This window comes from Chamaea fasciata, unplaced genomic scaffold, assembly GCF_029207755.1.
Source record: "Chamaea fasciata isolate MVZ Bird 193981 ecotype frontalis unplaced genomic scaffold, bChaFas1.0.hap1 SCAF_4, whole genome shotgun sequence".
NCBI classification, from domain to species: domain Eukaryota; kingdom Metazoa; phylum Chordata; class Aves; order Passeriformes; family Sylviidae; genus Chamaea; species Chamaea fasciata.
In genome coordinates this window covers 21,290,194-21,312,754 of record NW_027094089.1, presented here as the reverse complement: position 1 = coordinate 21,312,754, position 22,561 = coordinate 21,290,194, and the positions used below count along the sequence as shown (strand labels likewise).

Here is a 22,561-nt window from a genome sequence, read left to right as displayed (position 1 = left end):
TATTTAACACATGAAGACATGAAGGGGCCACTCCAGGTATCAGCCAAACATACAACTCTGTTCAGTTACAGTTAACAGAACAATTTTACCATAGATACTCTGTTTGTTTTGTACCTTACAAATTTCTAGAGATGCTAGAAGTACTGCAAAAAACCTCTTGAGTTATGAGTAAATTTGTGTCTGTGGAAGTGTGTAAGCTGATAACACATTGTGTCTGACAGTGTTTTATTTACCATTCAGTTTTCTGACTGAATCTGAAGTCAGATACAATCAGACACGTTCTACTTTCTTTACACAGATACCTCTATCTGTGTTGTTTCCTACACCTAATGATGTGCATAAAGATATGCTGCTACAGGCCTTCTAGGATTTATCTAGTGATGCACAGAAGCTGTAGTATCTCATCAAGCCTAGAGCCTAAAGATGTTCCTTATAGAGTAGATTTCTTAGGTTAGAACACAGGCGACTACCCATATGTACAACAGCAACAGGCTGTTCCTGCCATATCTTTTAACCTGAAGTTACTTTTCACTGAAGCAAACAGACACAACAGTTAGCAGATTTTAAGTGTATGATTCATCTTGCCTAACTGTAGGCATGTGTGCCTCCAATAATCCACACAGAAAGAGAGTCAAAGCGTTTCTCTGCTTTGTCATGAAAGAATACTGAAACTGCAAAATAGCTATAGGCTAAATTACTTTGTGTGGTGTTGAGCATCTCCCACCTTTGCTAATGGATGTCTAAATATGCCAAATCATCATGGCTCTCTGTGAAAAGGGAAAGTCACCCAGAGTGGAAAAGGGGAATTTGCCTGCTGCTTTGAAGTTTTGAGGGATTTGCTAGCTAAATGTAATTTGAATGCAATGTCATAAATATATTTAGTTGCTAAAGCTGAATAAATGTGCAGATAGATCAATTTTCCCTTGGATTTGCTTATATTTTCCAAAACACCTTGTTGATCCCAGTGGCAGAGCTTCTGAAAGTGACCTTAAACCTCTGAAAGCACATTAAAGGGGAAAAAACCCCCCTAGGGTTCTGTAAAATCAAAATAACCTTCAGCTAAGTGTTTGGTCCATTGAATGTTCAAATACTTAATTTTTTCTGTTTGCAACAATATTTTTGCTTGCAGGTCTTTAAGCTTTTCATTAGGAAGTACATGAGTTTTTGCAGCAGTTCTACAGAGTCAATCTGTGTAAAATCATGACACACCAGTGGGGAAAAACAGGCTCTTGATACCTCCTTTGATATCCAGAGAGATGAACAGAATTTACCCCAGGAATAGGGATCAGCCCTCTAGCTCTTGTACCATTACTTAAACTTCTCACTTGGAACAATTATTTCAAGAATTTGAATTATGTTTTCAATGTCAAAGTTATCCATGTGTCATTTGTATTGTGAACTACTTTGTAATAGCATAAAAGCCCTAAAAGGTAGCATAAAGATTCTTCTACATAATTAGTTTTACAACATTCCTAAAAATGAACATATATATTTTATTTAACTACCTTTCCTTCTGACTCAGGCTCATTTCATTAACATTTTTTCTTCAGTATTGGCAAATATGATTCATTATCATAATTATTTACTAGATTTTTTTTTAGCAGAGACTTATTTGATGTACAATGTTAGTATTTCTATGTAATATTTCAGACTTTAGAAGAAATACAAACTAATTAATTGGCATTACAAAGCTCAGTATCACATATGATGAGGACTTAAAGTTTGGTCTTGATGATACTATGTAACTACAAAGGTTATTTAATAAAAATGCAGGGAATTAACCTGATATAATATAATATTAATAAGAGGATATATGTGTTTATGGAACAAGCTGTAAAACAAATATGTAATGATGATTTATGTCAAACCAGTGAATTCTGTAGTATACCTGTCTGTGTCTATGTTTAAATGGCTGAAATATAGACAGCTGCTTTAAATGTCATTCAAGTATCCAAAGTGTAGTAGCAGCAGGTGTTCAAAATAAATAGGCAGATTTTTTTTTGTGCTCTCGGAAGCATTGTAATATGTGGGGTTTACATCATGAAGCCTGTAAGTGTATTTTGTAATTTCATGGTAACTGTAAATGATCTGAAGGTGTTGTGCAAGGAAACTGATGTCATGTAAGCCAGTTGATAGACATCAGACATCTTCTACAAAGCCATAAAGAGAAATAAATTGAAAGAAGTGTCATGAGAACAGGCATCACATTCTCAAATAATTGCTACCTCAGATTTTTTTTTTGCTCCCTTTAAAAGGCAAGCAGGAAAAAGCATTTTTCTTTGTTTGTAAATTTGTGGCTCCTCCTATCAAGAATTTTAAAATCTTATTTGTAAATTCAATTTTTTTTTTTAACAAACAACTTGTCATGGAATCATCACTTGTGTTGCAGTGGTAGTATGACGATGAAATATTTCAGATGTGTAGCGAAATAAAATGGTTTTAATATGGAAAAAAATGCTAAAGAAAATTCCATTTTGTAAGAATATCCTTGGTGCCTAGATTGGCAGTCAAGCATCAGTCCCATTCCTGACCTGAAAAGTTTTTTGCCACTATTTGTTTTCCCGGGTCACTAGGACTGATTGACTCAGTTTTCCAGAGGTGCTCTCATTCTGGATCTCAGCTATGGAATTCAGTGTTTATCAATACTTGCTATTTAGCATTACCTGTTTTCAACTGAGTTCCTAGGAAGCAACCTTTCAATTCTATTACTAAATGAGTAAAAGTGGAAAGCTCTACTCTCAACTATCTCAAACCATCACACTAAAAGCAGGCTCCAGTTCCTGTGGGTATGGAAAGATGGACTGAATAATAATAATTGGAATAACCTTGTGGCCAAAAAAAGCCTTGAAAACCATTTTGAAATAAATCAGGGATTTTCTTCATTTTTCTGGTGTATGTCAAACAAAAAAAATAAAGATAAATGGATGCCTAAATACATAATACATGGGGATATAAAGACCTTAAATATCATAGAAGCATAGAACAGTTTAGGTTGGAAAATATCTATAAGGTCATAGAGTCCAAATGCTAACCCAGACCTGCCAAGTCCACCACTAAGTGACAGGAAGAGGGACAAGGTTGCTGTATGTGACAGGACGGAAAAGGAGTACAGTCACTATGGAATGGTACATGGTAGATAATGAGGGAAAAAATGAATTCCCCTACAGCTGAGAAGAGGGGGGAAAGAAGAGAAAATGGAAGGGAAAGAATCAAATGTGAGAATAGACAGTAAAAAATAAGCACTAGCAGAACTGAGAGGAGTGATAAATGAGTTAGTGAGGGGGGAAAAAAGGGAGAGAAGAAAATACTTTTAATATAAAAAGTGGGAATGTGCACAGCTACCTGATATAGTCCACAAAAGCAGTAAAGCCTTATGAAATGCTAAAGAGTTGGTAAAATGCTGAAATAAACAACTACAGATTAGCTGTTGCATGTGAGCAGGGGAAGTCCTTTACATGAGAAGTGGTCATTCATTTTCTACCAGTTAGGGGATTTTTTTCTTCCCCATATCTGACACTGGTTCCAGGCAAAAACAAAACTTGAAGAGTCAAGGCTCAGCATCTGACCTGACATGGCATTTCCTACATTCCTAAGGGAAAAAATTTGAGAGAAATAAAGTATACCACTCTGCTTTTATAAACAACCTTCCACTTTTCACACAGATACACAGGTGAGATATTTTTATCCATTTACATTGTCCCACACATGTCTAACATGTTTTGTTTTTTCTTTGTATATATAATGCAATGACCTAGAAGTTCCAAGAGAAAAAATACTTTGGGGATATTACTAAGCAGTCTCTTGGCATTTCTGGGCATTGTTTCAGTTTGTAGCTGTGACAATGTATCTGTTAATACTTTCCTTAGTTGGAAAGTCTCTACCTTGAAAATACTGAAAATTACCAAGTTACGTTTAAAATACATCTCTTCAATATATTACATTTTTAAGAGGCACTATTATATCTGTTGGAAGTAGTTAAGAAAATACCTGAATTAGTTGTGTGGCCTCTTAGAGTGCTGATATGCTAAAAGCTGATCTTATACACAAGATGTTGGTGCATAGAGCAGTTAGATATAAAAAAGTCCTTTTTTATATATTCCTCTTTTTGGAAGGTTTATTGTCCTTTCCTACTCAGTGATGCTGCTTGTCTTGGATCTTGACATTATTTAACTATTTTTTTTTAACAATGCTGCTTTTGGATCTATTTTTGTGAGCTTCTGAGTACCTTCACCTCATTTTGATATCAATAAACGTTGAAAGATTTCATTTCAGTTTCTGCAATGGTTAGTGTCAGAGACTTGTCGCACTGAGTAGAAATTTTAGAGGATGCTGGAAATCATTTTACAAGTCACTTATAGAAAATATCTCTTCAATAGGATGGAAAACTATACATGTCTAGAAAAAGGCAGATTTTTCAACAGCCAGAACTATAATGATGTCATATCATATTTTTAATATTCATAATGCTGTAGACTACTCTTAATTCTCACCCCTTTATTTTTCATTCCAAAAGGGAGGGGAAACTACTGCTCAGCTATACTCAGAAAGAGCTCCTGGGCTGCTTTAGAGTTGTTTATTTTTCATTTTGGAAAGTAATTTTTTTTTATTCTGACTACAAAAACAGTTCATCTGATATAGTACAACCATCAGTTCTTATATATGTGCTATATTGCTCAGAGATACTCAACACTATCTTGGCTTCTGAAATCTTTTTGTTGTGTTTTGTGTATGTTTTAGTCATTGTGTAAGATATAGCAATACTGAGGGCACTGTTAAGAAAAAGTACAGCCCAGAAAAAAACATGTTAGCGGTCATTGACTAATTGTATTTTTTCAAAATTCTGATGTGCTGTTAAGTGAGGGTAAAAGTCTCTGGAACTCCCTTGCCTTTAATTGTGTCAGCAGTCTTTCAAAGAAACAAAAATTGCATCTTCTGAATAATATCCAGAATAAATAGTGTATTTTCAGCAGAGAAAGAGATGACCCAATATTTAAAGCAAACTTGTTTCCATTTGCATAAACCATTTCACTGATAGATTTGCAATACAAGCTAGGCATTTTTTCCAGTACAGTTTCAGAATTTGTTTGCAATGTGGAACATGAGAGGTTATCGCAGTGTCATTACTGTAGCAACAGAATGACTTTAAGCACAATTATTCTGTGAACCAGATTCAAATTTTTTTGTAAATTTCTAAAATACAAGAAATTGTAAGAATTAGATTTCATATGTAGTATGTACATTGCTTGGAGAATACTGGTATAAAAGTAGTTGCTCAGGAATTCTTCATTGTTTCTAAGTGTATCTAAAGGAAAATGCTTTCAAATACATTTTTTAAGTTCTTAATATTGAAAATGCTGGCTTTACTAAAATCTGTTAGTGTTTTCACTTGTAATATCAATATTGTTATCAAGTTTGTAGCTTTCTGAAGAACTTTTTGATCTTTTGTCATTGTAAAATCTCTTTGCAATGGTGTTCGCATTTCAGTTTAATAAAAGTTCGTGAATAAAATTCTCAAATTCTCTATTTCTTCATGATATGCAACACTTCTACTATATAATGTATAGAAAGAAAAAGGAAAATCAAGGCATCCAAGACACTCTGTAGGGCAGCATCCTGCTGTCCTCCATGAGGAAAGCAACATGACAGATATTTAACCAATTTTGGTGCACTGAGCAACTGAACCAGGTAACACAAATGGCTGACATACCAGGTCACAATTTTTATGTTTCTTTATGGCTCTTTATGTTGATTTGAACTATATTTATCATTGAAATTCAGGGACTTGTTTAGCAAAGGTAAAGTTTGATCAAGAAAGGTTGAGGGTTGGGGGCATCCTCAGGTGTGTAAGCACTGCCCTGGTTACTAGAGGGTACAAATCTCTGACCCTTTGCATCTACTTCGGGCAGTTTTCCTGCAAAACTGGGGCTGCCCCCCAGGCTACCCGTGGTCAGCCTTCTGCTTTAGGAGCAAGCAGGGTCATCAAAAGCACTGTCAAATACCTGTCACTAGCAACTGTGTCTAGTTAAACTGTGTGCCAATTTGCATTCCAGGAAATGTCACCTTGACCCTTGATTCCTAAATATTACAAGGGTATGCCAGTTTTGGTTGGGGCAGAGTTAATTTTCTCCATAGTAGCTGCTATGGGGCTATTTGTGCTGAACACAGTGATGATAATAGAGATGTTGTTGTTGTTGTTGATTGGAGTTTACGCAGAGCCAAAGTCTTTATTGGGTGCATGGGAGACTGGGAGTAGGCACAGCTGGGAGAGGTGACCCCAACTAACCAAAGGGATATTCCAGACCATGTGACATCACACTCATTGTGACGTACTGAGTAAAGACAGAACATTTGGAGCTATGGCCTTTGTCTTCCCAAGTCACCATCACACATGACAGGCCCTGCTCCTCTGGAGATGGTTGAACTCCTGCCTGACCATGGGACGTGGTGAATTAACTCCTTTCGCTTTGCTTGTGTTTGTGGCTTTTGCTTTTTCTATCAAACTCTCTTCATCTCAGCCCAAGGACTTTCCAGCCTTTACCCTTCCCTTCCTCTCCCCTGTCCCAATGGGACTGAGCACATGTCTGCCTGGGGCTTGGCTGATGGCTGGTAATGGAGAAGTAAATACAGCTTCCCACTTCTCCCATCCTTGTAGGAAATTTTGCTACACGTCTTCCCTGACAAAACAAAACCAAAACAAGGGAATAAATGGATCATCACTTATCCCTCTCAGTACATCTGTCACTTTCTCCTCATACACCCAGATGTATTTAACATAACACAATTCACAGAATCACATAGTGGGTAAGGGAAAGCATGACAGTTGGTCATCTGATCCAAAATCCCTGCTCAAGCAGCATCATCCCAGAGCACACAGCAGAAGACTGTATCCAGACAGTTCCTGGATATCTTCAGTGAGGGAGACAGAGGGAAATCTCTTCCACTGCATGATCACACACACAGTAAAGAAATTTTTTCTCATGTTTAGGTGGAATTCCCTGCGCATTAGTTTCTGCCTGTTGTGTCATGTCCTGCTCCCTGGCAGCAAGCAGAGCCTGGTCCCTTCTCTGACCCCTCCCTGCAGACACTGATAGACATTGATGGGGTCCCCTCTCAGTTATCCTTTCTTGAGGCTGAACAGGATTGATTCTCTCAGCCTTCCCTTATAACAGAGATGCTCCAGTACCTTCATCACCTTTGCAGTTCTCTGCTGGACCCACTCCAGCAGCTCCATGTCTCTGTTATGCTCCAGAGACCTGAACTGAGCACAGACTCCAGGTGAGACCTCACTAGAGCTGAGTAGCAGGGCAGGATCCCCTCCCTTGACCTTCTGGCAGTGCTCTTCCAAAGGAACCCCAGGGCTGGCCTTCCTGCTCACAGCGGCACTGCTGGCTTATGGACAGTTCGTTATCCACCAGGACCCCCAGGTCTTTCTCCAAAGAGCTGCTTTCCAGCAGTTTGGGCCTCAGCCTGTGCTGGTACCCAGGGTTGTTCTTCCCCACGTGCAGGACCCTGCATTAGCCCTTGCGGAATTTCAAACTGTTCTTTCCTGTCCGTCTTTCCAGCCTGTTGAGTGTCCTCTGAAGGCCTCACAGTCAAACTGTGTCAGAAGAAGACTCGGGACGGGACAGCGCAGGGTGACATTAAGGGGGCAGCACGCGATGACACCAGAAGAGGAGCATGGGATGACTCTGGGGGACACCATGGGATTACATCAGGGGAATGGCATATGATGACACCGAGGGGACAGCACGGCATGAAAGCAGGGGCACTGCACGGGATGACACCAGGTGGACAGCCCCGGAACCCTGGGGGCCCGGCACGGGATGACAGCAGGGGCCCGGCACGGTGTGTCCGGCCGGCTGCACACACGTGTCGGGGCGGTGCTGCTGCCCGCGGCGGGCGGACATGGCGGGGCGGCTGCGGAGGCTCGGCGGCGGTGAGGGAGCGGCGGGAGCGCGGCGGAGGCGGCGCGGGGGGCGCGGTCCGGCGGGGCTGCCGGGGCCGGGCTGGCCGAGCCCGGGCTGCCGGAGTTGGGCTGCCGGAGCCAAGCTGGCCGGAGCTGGGCTGCTGGAGCCGGGCTGGCCCAGGCCCGCCGGGTCCCTGCACCCGCTCCGTGCGTATTTGGGAGGGATGGCACCACCGTGCCTGAACGCGGAGCAGCGCGGGGTAGAAGCACTTTTCGGTGTAGCTGCAAATCCCTTGGAAAGAGTTCCAAGGGTAGAACTTACCTTACTCTTGGGTTCTCGACTGCTTTTTTGAGGCTGGACTCTTGTATATTCTATATTCATTAGTGCTATAAGTGGTTGTAAGGGAGGTGGCATTGCATGTAAGTAATTTCAGGAAACTTTATTCTTCAGTCATTTACATCTCACATGTGTTTTAGAAATTGGTTAAAACCTTAGGCTTTGAAAAACAAATGTGTAACTCTCAGGAAATAGTGTTCTAGGTGCAGAAATAGAGTCCTTTGAAATAACTCCTCACAGTATCACAGAATGGGTCAGGTTGGAAGGGACCACAGTGGTCCAGCCTCCCTGCTCAAGCAGGGCCATCCCAGAGCACACGGCACAGGACTGTGTCCAGACAGTTCTTAAATATCTCCAGTGAGCAAGGCTCCCCAAGCTCTCTGGGCAATCAGGTATCTCTGATACCTGCTGAATTGTATCTGCAGTTAAAAGAAAGGCAGGACAGTGTGATGTTCCCAGGATTTTGGAGCAAGGACGGAGGGTGGCAGCTGGAGTTGTCAGGGCCCTAAACACAGCTCGTATCCCCTGAAGAGCCTCCTCCAGGGCTGTACCCCTTGCCCAGGAGCCCTGTTTCATCTCTGTCCTGAGCCTTCAGTCCCTTCATCTGCTGAGCCATGAGCCTTGCCACCAGACCAGCTCCAGCTCTGTCACCTGGATAGACCTTGGACTTCTGCTGTAGCTTTGTGTCCCAGCCCTGTCTCTGGCCCCCTCTGCTGCTGCTCCTGCCTGGGCTCCCTGGGTGGACACCTGGACCTGAGTCAGCTCCATTCATGCAGGGCATTCTCAGTGAATCCTGCCTTGCCCCCCTCATTCAGCCTCTGCCCTGCTGCCTGGGAGCACTACTCATGCTGCAGGCACCTGACTGTAGAGCATGCACCCGCTGCTTCCAGATAAGAACTTGTATTAGAAACAGTTTTTATTTTTAAAATAGAAAATATTCTTCTGCCAAAATAGAAGTCCATGTGAAACTGAAAACTTGAGTTTTAATGGACAAGACATAAATGCCTTTCTTTTAAAATTACATATATTCGGCCTGTTACTTATTATTCCGCAAAGAAAACTTCTCAGACCAAAAAAAAACCTCCAAAACTTTCTGTGACTGTAGTTCATGTGTTCCCTGAACAAGCTTATTGAGCAAATCTTTTAGGTGTGTAGTTTGCCAAATGTTTCATAATTCTCTTACTATTTTATAGTTGCCTTTAGGCAGCAGAAATGGAAAAGTTCTGTCTCCACACAAGCAAGAATGCCTCCTTGTGATTTTGTACCTGAAAAATATAAAGTAAGTCATGCATACTACACTGAATTTAAATAAGCTTTATTACTGGGTTTGGGTGATAGGTTCATCTGCTAAATATGATTATAAAATTTGTTTCTTTGGCTACAGCCCAACTGCGACAACCAGGATATTACCTGTAGATTTACTTGTGTGACAAATCTGTAATTTGTAAACATTTAAGAAAGAGGTATATGAAGAACAGCAGCCTTATTTCAAAAAGCTGATTTTCAGAGGTTTGTAGAACAGCCTTCTATGTGCCAGAATCTGTTACAGTATCCTGTAGTTAGCCGTGTAATCTATGTGCTCCACAACAACTCCATGAGTCTGGATCTTTAGAAAGCATGGATGCATACTGACTGTTTTATTCCACTCAGTCCCATCCGTATGAACGTATGCAGAAGATCCGTGAAAAAAATATTGCACCTTCACTGCGGACATATTACAGGAAGCCATTGCTGCTGCACCAGGGACATATGCAGTGGTTGTTTGATCATGAAGGACGAAGATACCTTGATCTCTTTGCTGGAATTGTCACTGTCAGTGTTGGACACTGTCACCCGTAAGTATGTCGCTTTTTGGTTTATGGTATAAAGTACAGGAAGAGACACCTGTATTTTTTGTGCTTCATTAATCTGCAGCACTGTGAGCCTAAAACCAGAATATAATTTACTGAATTGTGATGGGTTAGTTCAATTTCTGCTACATTTTGAAGAATTTATTAATTTGGTCTACTTGTTCCTCCATCTGGCACACGGTCCAGCATCTGCATTTGCAGAATCAATAGCACAGAGGTATGTGCATGTATGAGTGTGGAGTCTGTGTGGAATTCAATCCCTTTGTCTCTCCCTTGTTACATGCAGGAAGGTAACTATGGCTACCCAGAAGCAGCTGGCTCGCCTGTGGCATACCACCAATATCTACATGTACCCAGCAATCCACGAGTATGCTGAAAAGCTAACTTCTCTTTTTCCAGATCCACTGAAGGTAAATTGCTTCTGACAGGAGCAGGGGCTGGTGAAGTGGGTGTCTGTTTATAAGAAGTATTTACTAAATAATCAAGAGCCATGATATCTCTAGAGAGAAAAATCAGTACTGGGGATACAGACTGTCAGTTAAAAAACATGAGGGCCCTCAGGGCTTTTTCTTTAGACCTAGCTGTAAACAAGCATAATATCCCCATTTTCTGTTCTATTTGTTTTCTCTCTTCACTTGTCACTGTGAAAAGGCCTTCTTAAAAATTACCTATAAGAAACGAAGAAGATGTTTACTGTTCTTACATGTAGCCAGCCTTAATTTTCTTGATCTCATGAAAATCCATGGTGAAAATTGTTTGACAATATTTTTTGTAGTTTGTGTAAATGTTTGCCAACATTTAAATAGATAAAGCACAAAAATATCATGTTTCATATGCAGTGAAACAGTAAGAAAAATAAATTTTGTTTTCAGGTAAAATAAATCATTGGTGAAATTTGGCTAGCAGAAGAGTGTGAAGCTATTGCAATCTTAAAGATGGAAGGATAGTAAAAAAAATTTAAAATGTCCTGCTTAGTTTGACCCAATACTTTAATTTCTTTCAATCAGAAATCCATTTTAGTAAAACCTGTAAGCTGAAACCCTTTGAGATTTTTCTGTATCCTCCCAGAGCACATCAGTTGGATCTTTGTTCTCATCTATAGCATAAAAGTAACACTAATTTTATTGTGGTGAGGTCACCCTGTGGCAGTGCTAGGCTAGTTCGTCGTGTTATTAAGGGATATGGTGTGATGCTGAAGAGGAGGTGTTTTTGTGCTGCACTGATCCCAAGCATTCTCCCACAGGTGGTTTATCTCACCAACAGCGGGTCAGAAGCCAATGATTTAGCTATGTTCATGGCAAGGCTACACACTCATAACTTCGACATCATCGCTCTCAGGTAATGCCAACAGAGCTTCACAGAGCTCCTCTGTGTATGGGATCACTCTCTACATGCCTAGAACAAGAAATAACTGAGAACTCTTTGACCCCAGGTCTGCAGAGGAGAATGCTATAAATTTACTTTATTTGACGAGGAGGAATAAACCAGGCACTGAAGTTTTCATACAGCATGTTAGGGCTAGTTTGCAATAAAAATGCAACCTGAAATCTTTGCTTGTGTTACCTAGGATATGATCTGATATCTCTGTTCAGGGTGTGCTTTGGTAGACTTCTGTTCATGGCCAGACCAAGACTGATCAACTGCTCCATTCTTCCTCCATTTCCCTACTGCAGTGCCCCTTTGTGAGGGGTGCAAAGGTAGCTCTGGAGCAGTGGTGCAGTGAACCTCAGCAGGGAACTGCTCCGCCTGGGAGCTGAGTTTTGTTTTGTTTGCTTTGCTGCCTTGTTTTTCTGTCAGAGCCCTGAACCACGGTTCACTGCACAGGTACACAAACAGCTCTTTTGGCTTATTGACAGGGATGGAGCTGGGCTGAACACCAGTACACTGTAAACACCAGTGTAAACAGTTCACTTTACACTGCAGCCCAGGGGGGCTCAAATGTTAGAATAAAAGGCCATGTTAATGAAGGGCTGTATTTTTCTTTTACTGTGTTCAACAGAACATTGGGTACCTACCTTGCTTATGTATTCTTACCAAGCAATTTTGATCTCCGTAATAAAACTTACAGCAAACCACCATCTAGTTTAATGATTGTCAGCATCTGTTGGAGGCAGCAGCTGTTTCCAAGATTAAGAACACAGAGATGTTTGCTCTGTAGGGATCAGGTGCTACAACAGAGCTTCATGAGGCATTGTTTGAATTCCTGTTGGTTCCAGTGATTGTACTTATCTCCTTGCAAACATTTCTTCACAGATTTTATATTTGAAATTGCAGTCAGAGTCAAAAGGCAGAGTGAAAAATGGCAGTAGGAATCTTCTTAGTTTCAGTGCAACAATGCACATTTTTCCCAGCAATTTGTAGCTCAGAATCATGCCTTCTCAGAACAGATATTGCTCCAGACACTTCTTGGAAATGAGTGATGTTGATCGGCTTTGTTTGTTTGAACAGAGGAGGATACCACGGAGGCAGCCCTTACACGCTGGGTTTGACATCTCTGACTCCTTATAAGCATGGTGTTGCCAATGGCTTTGGCTGTACAACTGTGAGGTTTTTTTTTTATTTTTTTTTAAATAATCTGTGTAACTAACAGTTTATTTGAGTATTTCAGCAATTGCTATGTTTTCTGCCCTCAAGTGCTTTATGGTCATTAATCAAAACTACGGTGCAACAGTTTCTGCTGTGTAATTCAACAAGAGCCAGACTCCCATTTTCTTCTGTGTATAGTTCCTTAGGCTAATTTTGAGTTAGGACAGTCATAACGCAAGTGATCCATGATTTGCAATTCTTTAGTCATGCTTGGTGCTTGCATGGGAGTCTGTGTAAGGAGCAAAATAATGTTCTGAATCCCTTTTTTAAGTTTGTTTTGGCAGATTTGTGCAAAGCTGCTTTCAGATGGTCTGGAGCAGATCCTTCACTATAATGAACAGGAATCCTATTTCAGGCAAGACAGGAGACACATCTCTTAAGGAGATCCACTGAGGTTAAGTGGCAATATGTTATGTCCCTGCTCTTGAGCAGATTGGAGTAACTTTCTGTCTAGAAGCTGCTATTGGTGACTCCAATAGTTGGGGGTGACAGCTCAGCCACATTATTAACCATAGGAAGGCTCGTTTACAGCAGCTTCGCAGCCTGTCTCAGTATGTGGCCTGAACTCATGTGGTGTTTCATCAGCAGGAGGGATTAGAAAGCTGGAGTTGTCTCTGTTAGATCTGCCTGCTTCACTCTATATTGGAGATTTTGTTCATACTTCAGATTACCAAAATGCTACCAGCTACTCTTAAAATGCTGGGATTACCTTTAGATAACCAATATCCTGACTAAGACCAAAAAAAGGAATTAAAAAAATCAATTGAGTTACTATTGATGGAGCAGTCTAAACTAGTTGGTTTCAAAACTGTCTTGGTTATTTGGTGTTACTCCCAATTGTTCTTCAGACAAATTCCTTTAACTGTATTTGTTCCTTGACTCTAACAGCTGCTTTTCTGTTTTGCCATTAGTCATTAGATCAAAAAAATCTCTCAGAAAGGAGTCATCAAATCTGTAGCTATTTCTCTTGTTCTTGACAGACAATGTTACCAGATGTTTTTCGTGGTCCATGGGGGGGCAGCCATTGTAGAGATTCTCCAGTGCAAACTGTTCGAAAATGCAGCTGTACCGAAGGTTGGTTCATGACAGAAATTTGGTTTTCGGAATACAAAATACTAGAGGGCTTTGAAAATAGGTTATAGTTACCTCCTCAAGCAAGTTCGATGTCTGGTTTGTTTTGCAAGGCTGACCAAAAAAAAAAAAAATATTGCAGAAACTCTCAAGACCCTGCATTTTGATGGGAAAAAATTGGGACAGATGACACCACATTCTCAGATTTCATCTTGAAATCCCAGTGTTTGTTTCCAGGATTTGTCATGATCAACTCTGGAAGCTGTGGAACTCACTTCAGCACATCTAGAAGAACAGAAGCGTTAATGGTGTTTTTTGAAGCAGAGGTCTTGCATGGGGCAAAATGTTCCGTACACAACACAGTGTGAAATCTGCTCTACTGCCCTGGAGCTAACAACAATTCCAATCAGTTTTTCTACTGTTTCAATAAGCACTTTTTATTATTTTAATTCATATGCACATATAACAGAATGTTTTGTTTTTGGCTTTGCCATCCCTAGTGAAGGGCACCATTAGCCATACTAATTTCTCTGTTCTTTATTTAAGCACAGACTGTATTATTCAGAATCCTCCTACCTGCACAAACCATGGAGTACACATGGTTTAAGAGAAGAGACTCTCTCCTTTAATGTTTAGCTTTCTACTGTTCATTTGAGAGGTGATATTTACCATGCAGTCATGTAACGCTTGTTGCTAAGATGCAGTTTCATGTCTTGAAGCTAGTTTTGTGTCATATTAAGTAAATTCCCTTCAAACTGTTTCCCTTGTAAACAGGTGCATGTCTTGCAAAAGACCAGTACATTGAACAGTTCAAAGATACTCTGAATACCTCAGTGCCCAAGACAGTAGCTGGATTTATTGCTGAACCAATTCAAGTAGGTAGTTGGTAATTTCTCAGTTGTGATAAGCAGTAGTGTGAAATACTCAAATCTGATATTCTTTAGTTACTATCTCAACATAGATGTTTCTTGGTTTTTACTATGATTTTTTAATGCTTTAAAAGGCTTAAATGTTTGAAAGATTGGATGCACTGCCTTCAAATTTCAGCTTTTGTCACTGATTTCCATGGAACTAGAATTTTTCTTGTGAAATTAAACACAGAGTCATGATTAAACATACACATGTTTTCTGCATTTATATAGTGAGTGTCATGCATGCTATGGTTTGGTTTCTATTACTCCTTTCAATTTTCATTACTATTTCTGTAAACTTTTAACTCAACCTCCCTCCTCCTTCTTTTAGTCATGTTGTCCACAATATTTTTAACAGCTGTCCAGCAGCTGATGGCCAAAGGATTCATTCTCCTAATGTTTCACCCTATGTTCATAATTGCTTTAAATGTGGTTCTTCGAAAGGAAAAATTGAGAACTTATCCCCAGCAAGAGAAACAATGTAAGAACTATGACTACAAGGGAAAACTGGAGCAGTTATCTGGCTTTGCTGTTTTCTAAGTACTTATGTACTTGAGTCTAAAAAGCTGTTCTGGTCCAGGTGTAGGGTAGATTTGAATTTCTAACGCAAATGCAAACTGTCAAGATGAAAAGACGTTGAGGAGGCAATGTTCTAAACAAATTAACCAAAGAAGGAATATGAATTCTCTGGTCAACCTCATCAGTTTCTGGGTTTTGGTGTGTGTAGATTTTCACTGTCCTTGTTTCGGCAATTTATTGTTAATTGACTTGGTCTTACAATGATCATGGCCTCACGAACATTCATGCCAGCACAACTAAAGGAACAGCAGGGAGCACTGTGGAATGGGAATGCGTGACCTGAGCAGGAGCTTTCTGAAGTGGTTTCATTGCTGGAGCCAGAGGCTTGAAACAGCACTCCTGCTGTTACTTGAAGGCTGCTGGGGTTTTTTTTTCTCAAGTAGAACTCCTGTTTCCTTGTTTGTTCCTGAAAACATTGTGTTTCTCTCTTGGTAGGGTGTTAATGGAGCTGTTCAGTACCCAAGAAATTTCTTAAAGGAAGCTTATCAGCTTATACGGGAAAGAGGGGGCCTTTGCATTTCAGATGAAGTGAGTCAGATTTTTTTTCGTAAGAATTCTAGAATAGGGTACCTCTCAAAGTTATCATAAAAGAATCAAAGTGAAGCCTGGAAATAATTGAAGTGAAATGTGGTAAGTGTGATGACTTCACAGCTTAAGTTTAACATGGTGTTAAACTGCATCTTTCCAACATAGGAGCCTCCCAATTTTTACTGCCTTTATTCTCATTTTAGAAAAAGGTAATATTTGTAGCAGACTTCAGTCCTTACCTTCTGGGAGCAGTAAATTTACACAAATATGCAACAAATGCTACTTGTGATGGAAGATTTGTTAAAATAACCCTTCCTTTTATAAGTATTGTTGGCAGACATAGAATACAGAAGAGAGTTGATTGCTGTACCTCTGCAAATATGTGTTAGAAGTAGAATTTTCTTAGCTAAAACAATATTAAAATAGTATCATATGCTTCAAATGCTTTTACATTTCCACTTCACTTCGAAATCGAAGGTGCATCTTCTTTGTGCATCTCACTAGGCCTAAGACATCATGACATGTTATCACATGAAAGAGAAACCCAATTACAATAAATAGCATTTTGCATAGAACCGTCTGAATAAGGGTCCTAATACAAGTTGACTGCAGATGTAGTTGCTGTTTAATGCAAATCAGTAACAACAGAAACACAAGAAAAAATCTGTATCATGAAGTGTGAGAAAATGATGGGTGTTTCTCTGAATTTTTCCTTTGAAAGGTACAGACAGGATTTGGACGGACAGGCAGCCATTTCTGGGGATTTCAAACACATGGTGTAGTCCCTGACATCATTACTTTGGCAAAAGGAATTGGTAATGGCTTCCCAATGGCAGCTGTTGTTACAACGGAAGGTAACCAAGTGTTCTGTTCCACTGTAATGTAAAACAGAGTAATTGCAAAACATAATACAAAATAATTACTTGCAGAGAGATGTGTGTTTTAAAAGCTGAGTGTTACTTATAAACTTTATCTCAATCTGGTTTTTGACAAATGAATTGGATCCTCCTTGCTTCACTTGTTTCACCATGTGTTATGCTGTATCAGTACAGAGCTGTATTTAAATGGGTTTAGTTGTATAACTGAAGCAGGAATGAACTTGAGTGGTTTGTAGAGCTGGTAGAAGAGCCTGGAAATCCTCACTGAATTCATTGTTTTACTGATAAATATATTGTGAGTAAGTAGGGCAGGATGTTACCCAGCTGCTTGATTCCTACAAATGGCTGGCTCAATCTAGTGAGGAAAATCTGTAGATGGCAGGTGAGAGCATGTATTAGAAGCATGACTTATTTTAAAGTTTTGTTTTGGCATCTGCTAGGTGTAGCTTCTGGAAATACATGTATTTTGCACAGACTGCTTTCAGGAAATCTTACTGTGTTGTCTCCAGTAGAATTAGAGTTGAACTACAGCAAGTGTAATTGTTGTTACAGTAACAAAGGTTTAAAGCAATTAAGTACAGTTACCAAACAAGAGAGACCACCAAGATGATCAGAGGGGCAGAACAGCTCTCCTAAGATGAAAGGCAAGAGAATTGCAACTGTTTAGCCTAGAGAAGGCTTTGAGGTGACCTCTTGTGTGCCTTCCAATGTAAGAAAAATTGAGAGGAACTTTTACAAGAGCGTGGAGTAAAAGGACAAGGAGGAATGGCTTTAAACCGAAAGACATTAGGTTTAGATTAGATATGAGGAAAAAAATTTTTACTTTGAGATTAATGAGACACTGGCACAGATTGCCCATAGAATCTGGGGATGCTTCATCCCTGGCAGTGCTCAAGGCCAGGTTGGATGGGGCTCTGAGCAACCTGGTCTGGTAGAAAGTGACCCTGCCCATGGCAAAGGGGTTGGAACTGAATGATATGTAAGGTCCCTTCCAACCTAAACCATTCTATGATTCTATGATTCTGTGATTCTATGAACTGAAGGAGTAACCAGTGTTGTTCTTTTTCTTTTAGAGATTGCAAGTTCCTTGGCTCAAAATCTTCACTTTAATACATTTGGAGGAAACCCTTTGGCCTGTGTAGTTGGAGCTGCAGTCCTTGATGTAGGGAGAACATTACATAAATCTATACCACAAGTTCTTTGTATCAAAAGATGAAAATTGCACATATAAGTTTCTATGTGAGCAATTTTTTAAATAACTAAAGTGCATATACATGTATTCATGCATGGCCAGTGTGCCCCATGCAGAGGAAAAAATCCTGATTAGCTTAATTGCAAAAATTTTTAGATCTCTAGAAAGAGTAGGAGCTCTATAATGATGACTTTAGAATCATCTTTATCTCCCTTGGGTTCTTTACTTTGTTAATAAAATTGTAGGAGTGCACTTTTTCAAAAACCTTAGCTACTTCTTTCATAGCACTACACAAACCCACAGCTAAAGCAAATCTATTTTCTAGCACGCATGCTTAGCAAAATTTTCTTAACGGCTTCTACCTTATGCTTTAAAAAACCTTAATGACCATACAGTTACAAATACCTAAGATCAGAAATCCTTGAGGGAAAAAAAATTACCTCATGAAAAAGAAAATATAAAAATATGCAACATATTTCACTTATTATCCAGTAGAAAATCAGTCAGTGGGTAGTAGGTCACAATTTAATTTGTCTTGATTGTGCACAGAACATTCATTCCTGAAGTTCACTTCATTACAGCAGACATTGTTTCTATTCATGTTTACTTTCCTGAGTGGTCTGGGGGGTTTAAGTTATTAATAAATGGATGATTGTATACAGAACCCATGTTTTGGGGTTTTTCGACTCTGAAATAACTTGGAGCCTGGCTCTGAAATAATTCCAAAGAGATTGTTAGAGTCAGGAAGAATAAAATGGAGTTGAAAGAAAAAAAAAAAAGAGAAAGAGAAAAAAACATAGTAGAAACAACCAGTTCATCTTCTGTAGTTATTTTTTAAATGTAATTTTTCTAAATGCAGGTGTTAAGTTCATCTAATGGTTTGTGTGTAGGTGCCAGTTTGTGCCTGCAAAAAAGAACTCTGATTAAGGAGGACAGTGTAAAGAATGAAGAAAAGATTATTATTAAAAAACATGTTGCTAAATATAATATAGTACTCAAGCTGTTCCCTGCCTAGTACTCACAGATAAGCCTTGTCAAATTATATTCTTCTCATGATACTGAAAAAATTAAAATATTCTGGTAATATTTTGAAAATAATCCTTTTGGTTAGGTATTTTCCAGCTATGAGTACATGTGAACAGGAATTACTGGATTAAATGTAAGTAACAAGAAAAATGTGAAAAGTGACACAGAAACATCAAAGTATTATGTGCAATTGTATTCTGATGCTGTTTAGAGGATTTTAAGAGAAGGAAAATGTCAGCACTGAGGTAGTGAAGGAGCACAGCAAGGAAGTGAAATAACTATAGTGTCAAGTTCAGTGGGGATTAACAGAATGTGTTGAAAGCTTTTCCTGCAACACTGTCATGGTACTTCATTTTAACCAGGCTATTGAAGAAGATGGTCTACAAAAAAACAGTGAGGTTGTGGGAACATACATGCTGCTGGAGTTGGCTCAACTACGGGATGAATTTGAGATTGTTGGAGATGTCCGTGGCAAGGGACTTATGATTGGAGTAGAAATGGTGACAGATAAGGTTAGTGACTTCTTCACTCCTTTCAACTTACAGTGCCACTGAAAGTTTTATCACATTTTATTTCAGTTGAAATAATAGAAATATTTCCTGTTAAAAAGCAGACAGTGAAGTGGGAAAACATGGCTCTGGCTAAAAATGAGCCAGAATATTCCATCATTCAGCTATTTCACAAGCTTTGAGTACAGTGACATGCACCTTGACTACACATACTCATGATAAGTTATGCAGCCAACATTTTCAGCTAGAGATATATTGAAGAGACTGGAATATACATCTTTGTCACAGAACTAATTTAGAATATCTAAGTGAAGTTTAGTATTTCCTTTCCTTAGGACAGTCGACGCCCTCTTCCAGCTGAAGAAGTCAGTCAGATCATGGAGGACTGTAAGGACATGGGAGTTCTTCTTGGCAGAGGAGGACTCTACAGTCAGGTACTGAACCTCTGGTTGTAAATAAAGCTTATTTTCTATCCTTGTGAACTACATCCCCGGTTCCCTGAAATTAATTTAGTTTAGTAAATAAAATAGAAAATGTATACTCTTAGGAGCTATCTCTGTTTAATGTTATTTTAAAACTGGGCAGGAACTATTTGATTATTTTAAAATATTCTGATCAAGGTCAAAGCTTGGAGTTTTCATTTACAGGGACAACTTCCCCTGGAAAACCAAGGTACTACAGTCTATGTAATTTAGAACAACTCAGCAATACTCAGGACCAAGTCTTTGTTTAGGTTATCACCTGACACCTCAGTACAAAACTAGTAAATCTTGAGTCTGGGGAGCTGGTGATGTTTTAATTCTATGGTAATTAAAGAAAAAAAAAAAGTGTTGACAGCAAGTTCAGCAACAGCATGAAAGAGAGAATTGTATATGAAGGCCATCAGCCCACACCAGCTGAGGATGTATCCATGCTGTAGCCAGGATACTGCAGTGAATTGCCTCAGGGCTGGCCTGGTTAGTCAAGCCCCCTGACACAGAGACAGCTTCCATGTGAGATAGATGGAGGGTACCTAAAATAAATCAGACGTGTCTGTCACCTCATCAGTTCTTCCCTAAGTCACAGACCGGGAGGCAGGTAACAAGCTGAAGCTCACTGCAGTAAAATCTCATTCTGTCTGATAAGAGGGCTGTTTATCTGTGAGTGTTCGCTTCAGCGGGGGCTGTGGGTGGGAAAGCCCATTATTTTGCTCTTCCTGTATTAAGTTCTGTGATGTGATGTCAGAAAAATTGGAAATTTAAGATTCTTATGGAAGATAAATACTCTTGAAAACGTAGATCAAACATTCAGATTTAAAAGCCTATGTTCTTGACAAGTGTAGCTGTACATATAACCCTTCCTGATCAACAGGATTTCCAGCTATACCACCCTAACTACAAGATAGTATTTAGTGATTCATTCATAATGCATTCTCTTAAAAGCCTTTAAAAACAGCCTATAATAAAACAGAAAATGGGCTGACACAATGCAAGAGCCCGCCACTCTCAGCAGATACTACTTTTCCCTGTGGTAGAGCTGCAAGAAAGGAAAATACGTCTGTCTCTGTTCGTTCTTCGTACAAATCCATCTGAGATTTTACTCTCTGTCTGCGGTAACAGAGCTGCAGACACGACCTACTCTACTTAGGTCTTTTGTGGAGGCAGTTAGGTTATCAAGAGGGGGTCATGAGTCAGATGCAATTCAGTGCAGTCAAGTTCAAAATTGCTCCACTTCAGAGTGCATTTATCATAAGCCTCAGTGCCTGCACTGCTGTTCTCCTTTTTTTCTCACTTTTTTGAGGCAGCAGTGCTGACCCAGATATGTTGCTTTAAACCATATTCTTTCCATACAATTTGGGCACTTACTTTTCTTTTTGTTCTCTCTCCTCAGACATTCAGAATTAAGCCTCCTATGTGCATTACTAAGAGGGACGTTGACTTCGCTGTGGAAGTATTTCGTACTGCTTTACAGAAACACGTGGAAAGAGCAGCTGCAAAATAGACTTGATTTGTTTCCTTACATGAGAGGCACACACAATCCCTGATACCTGCGACCCAGGCTGGGCATTAATCTACCCTGGAAAATAAAATCACAGTATGACAATTACATGCTTATTCAGTATCATAAGAGCATCTGACAGATAGTGTTCAACAAAGGACATCATATAATCTGTTCTGTGTATGCACAGTTCAGTTCTACAGTGCTAATTTGTATTAACTGCACACCTATTTTGCCATTAGCAAAAAAACCCTGACTGGATTAACAGGATATCAAATGGAGAGGCAGGTTTAAGTTCTTTCCCCTGTGAAAGTCGTATCAAAATCAGTAATTTTTCGAATGACAGAAAGAGTTGGGGAAGAAATTTCAGAGTTAAAACTGTTTACCCTGCCCACAAGGGCACACTGTAATTAGAGCATTACAAAAAGTTTGCAGACAGTTGAGATGTTTCTAATTACAGTAATTATTTTTATCATGGGGATAAGAAATCCAGTCATCACCCTCTTCAAAATACACTTCTCCTCCTGCTGCTTTTGGGATTGCACAGCACACCCATTAATCATTTTGTAAAGGTGCAAACTGTGAAAGGTGGAACAACATGTTCTTTCTTACATAATCACTTTTTAATGTGTAAGGTCATTGCTTCCTTCATTTTCCAATAAAAAAAAACAGATGTTGTGGACAGTCAGAAAGAACTGTACATTTATCATTTTACTTTTATTCCAATTTTAGTATTTGAAAAATTCCTTGACCCGAAAAGTACCATGTCAGGTTGGGGGGAATATTCTGCCAGTACCTTAGAGGAACTTTGGTAACAGGAACATCAGTGCCTCACCAAATCTTAATGGGTCTAAAACAATATTGTACAGCATTTGCTGAGCACTGCCTTCTCCAACTCCATTGATAACTCCAGTGTACAACCCAATTTCACTCCAAAATCAGGTGTTTGTTATCCCACCTTTTTTCTTCTACTCAAGATCAGGCAGATTATGCCTTTACACAGAAGTGCAGTGTCTTTCCTTAGAAACCGGAACAAATTAATTCATTCATGTGACTCATTTATTTCTCCCTCCCTTATTCCAGCAAGGCTGTTCTAGAATTTTTAGAGGTAGATGTACAAAACAGATAGGTATTGTCAAAACTGATTAGACAGCTTTGTCATCTAACTCCTTTGCTTCTGTCTGCTGCTTAATGTAATTAAGAAATGTGAG

General features: G+C 39.5%; 1 protein-coding gene across 1 annotated transcript; it reads left to right on the top strand.

Moving 5' to 3' along the window:
• Positions 1 to 7,855: 7,855 nt before the first annotated feature.
• AGXT2 (alanine--glyoxylate aminotransferase 2) lies at positions 7,856 to 22,032 on the top strand. Its single transcript, XM_066181054.1, has 14 exons — positions 7,856 to 7,936; positions 9,437 to 9,522; positions 9,894 to 10,078; positions 10,380 to 10,503; positions 11,337 to 11,431; positions 12,542 to 12,635; positions 13,660 to 13,753; positions 14,525 to 14,625; positions 15,676 to 15,768; positions 16,490 to 16,622; positions 17,720 to 17,808; positions 19,227 to 19,376; positions 19,709 to 19,807; positions 21,243 to 22,032. The coding sequence occupies exons 1-14, from the start codon at positions 7,906 to 7,908 to the stop codon at positions 21,351 to 21,353; spliced, it is 1,485 nt and encodes a 494-aa protein (XP_066037151.1). The 5' UTR covers positions 7,856 to 7,905; the 3' UTR covers positions 21,354 to 22,032.
• Positions 22,033 to 22,561: the final 529 nt, after the last annotated feature.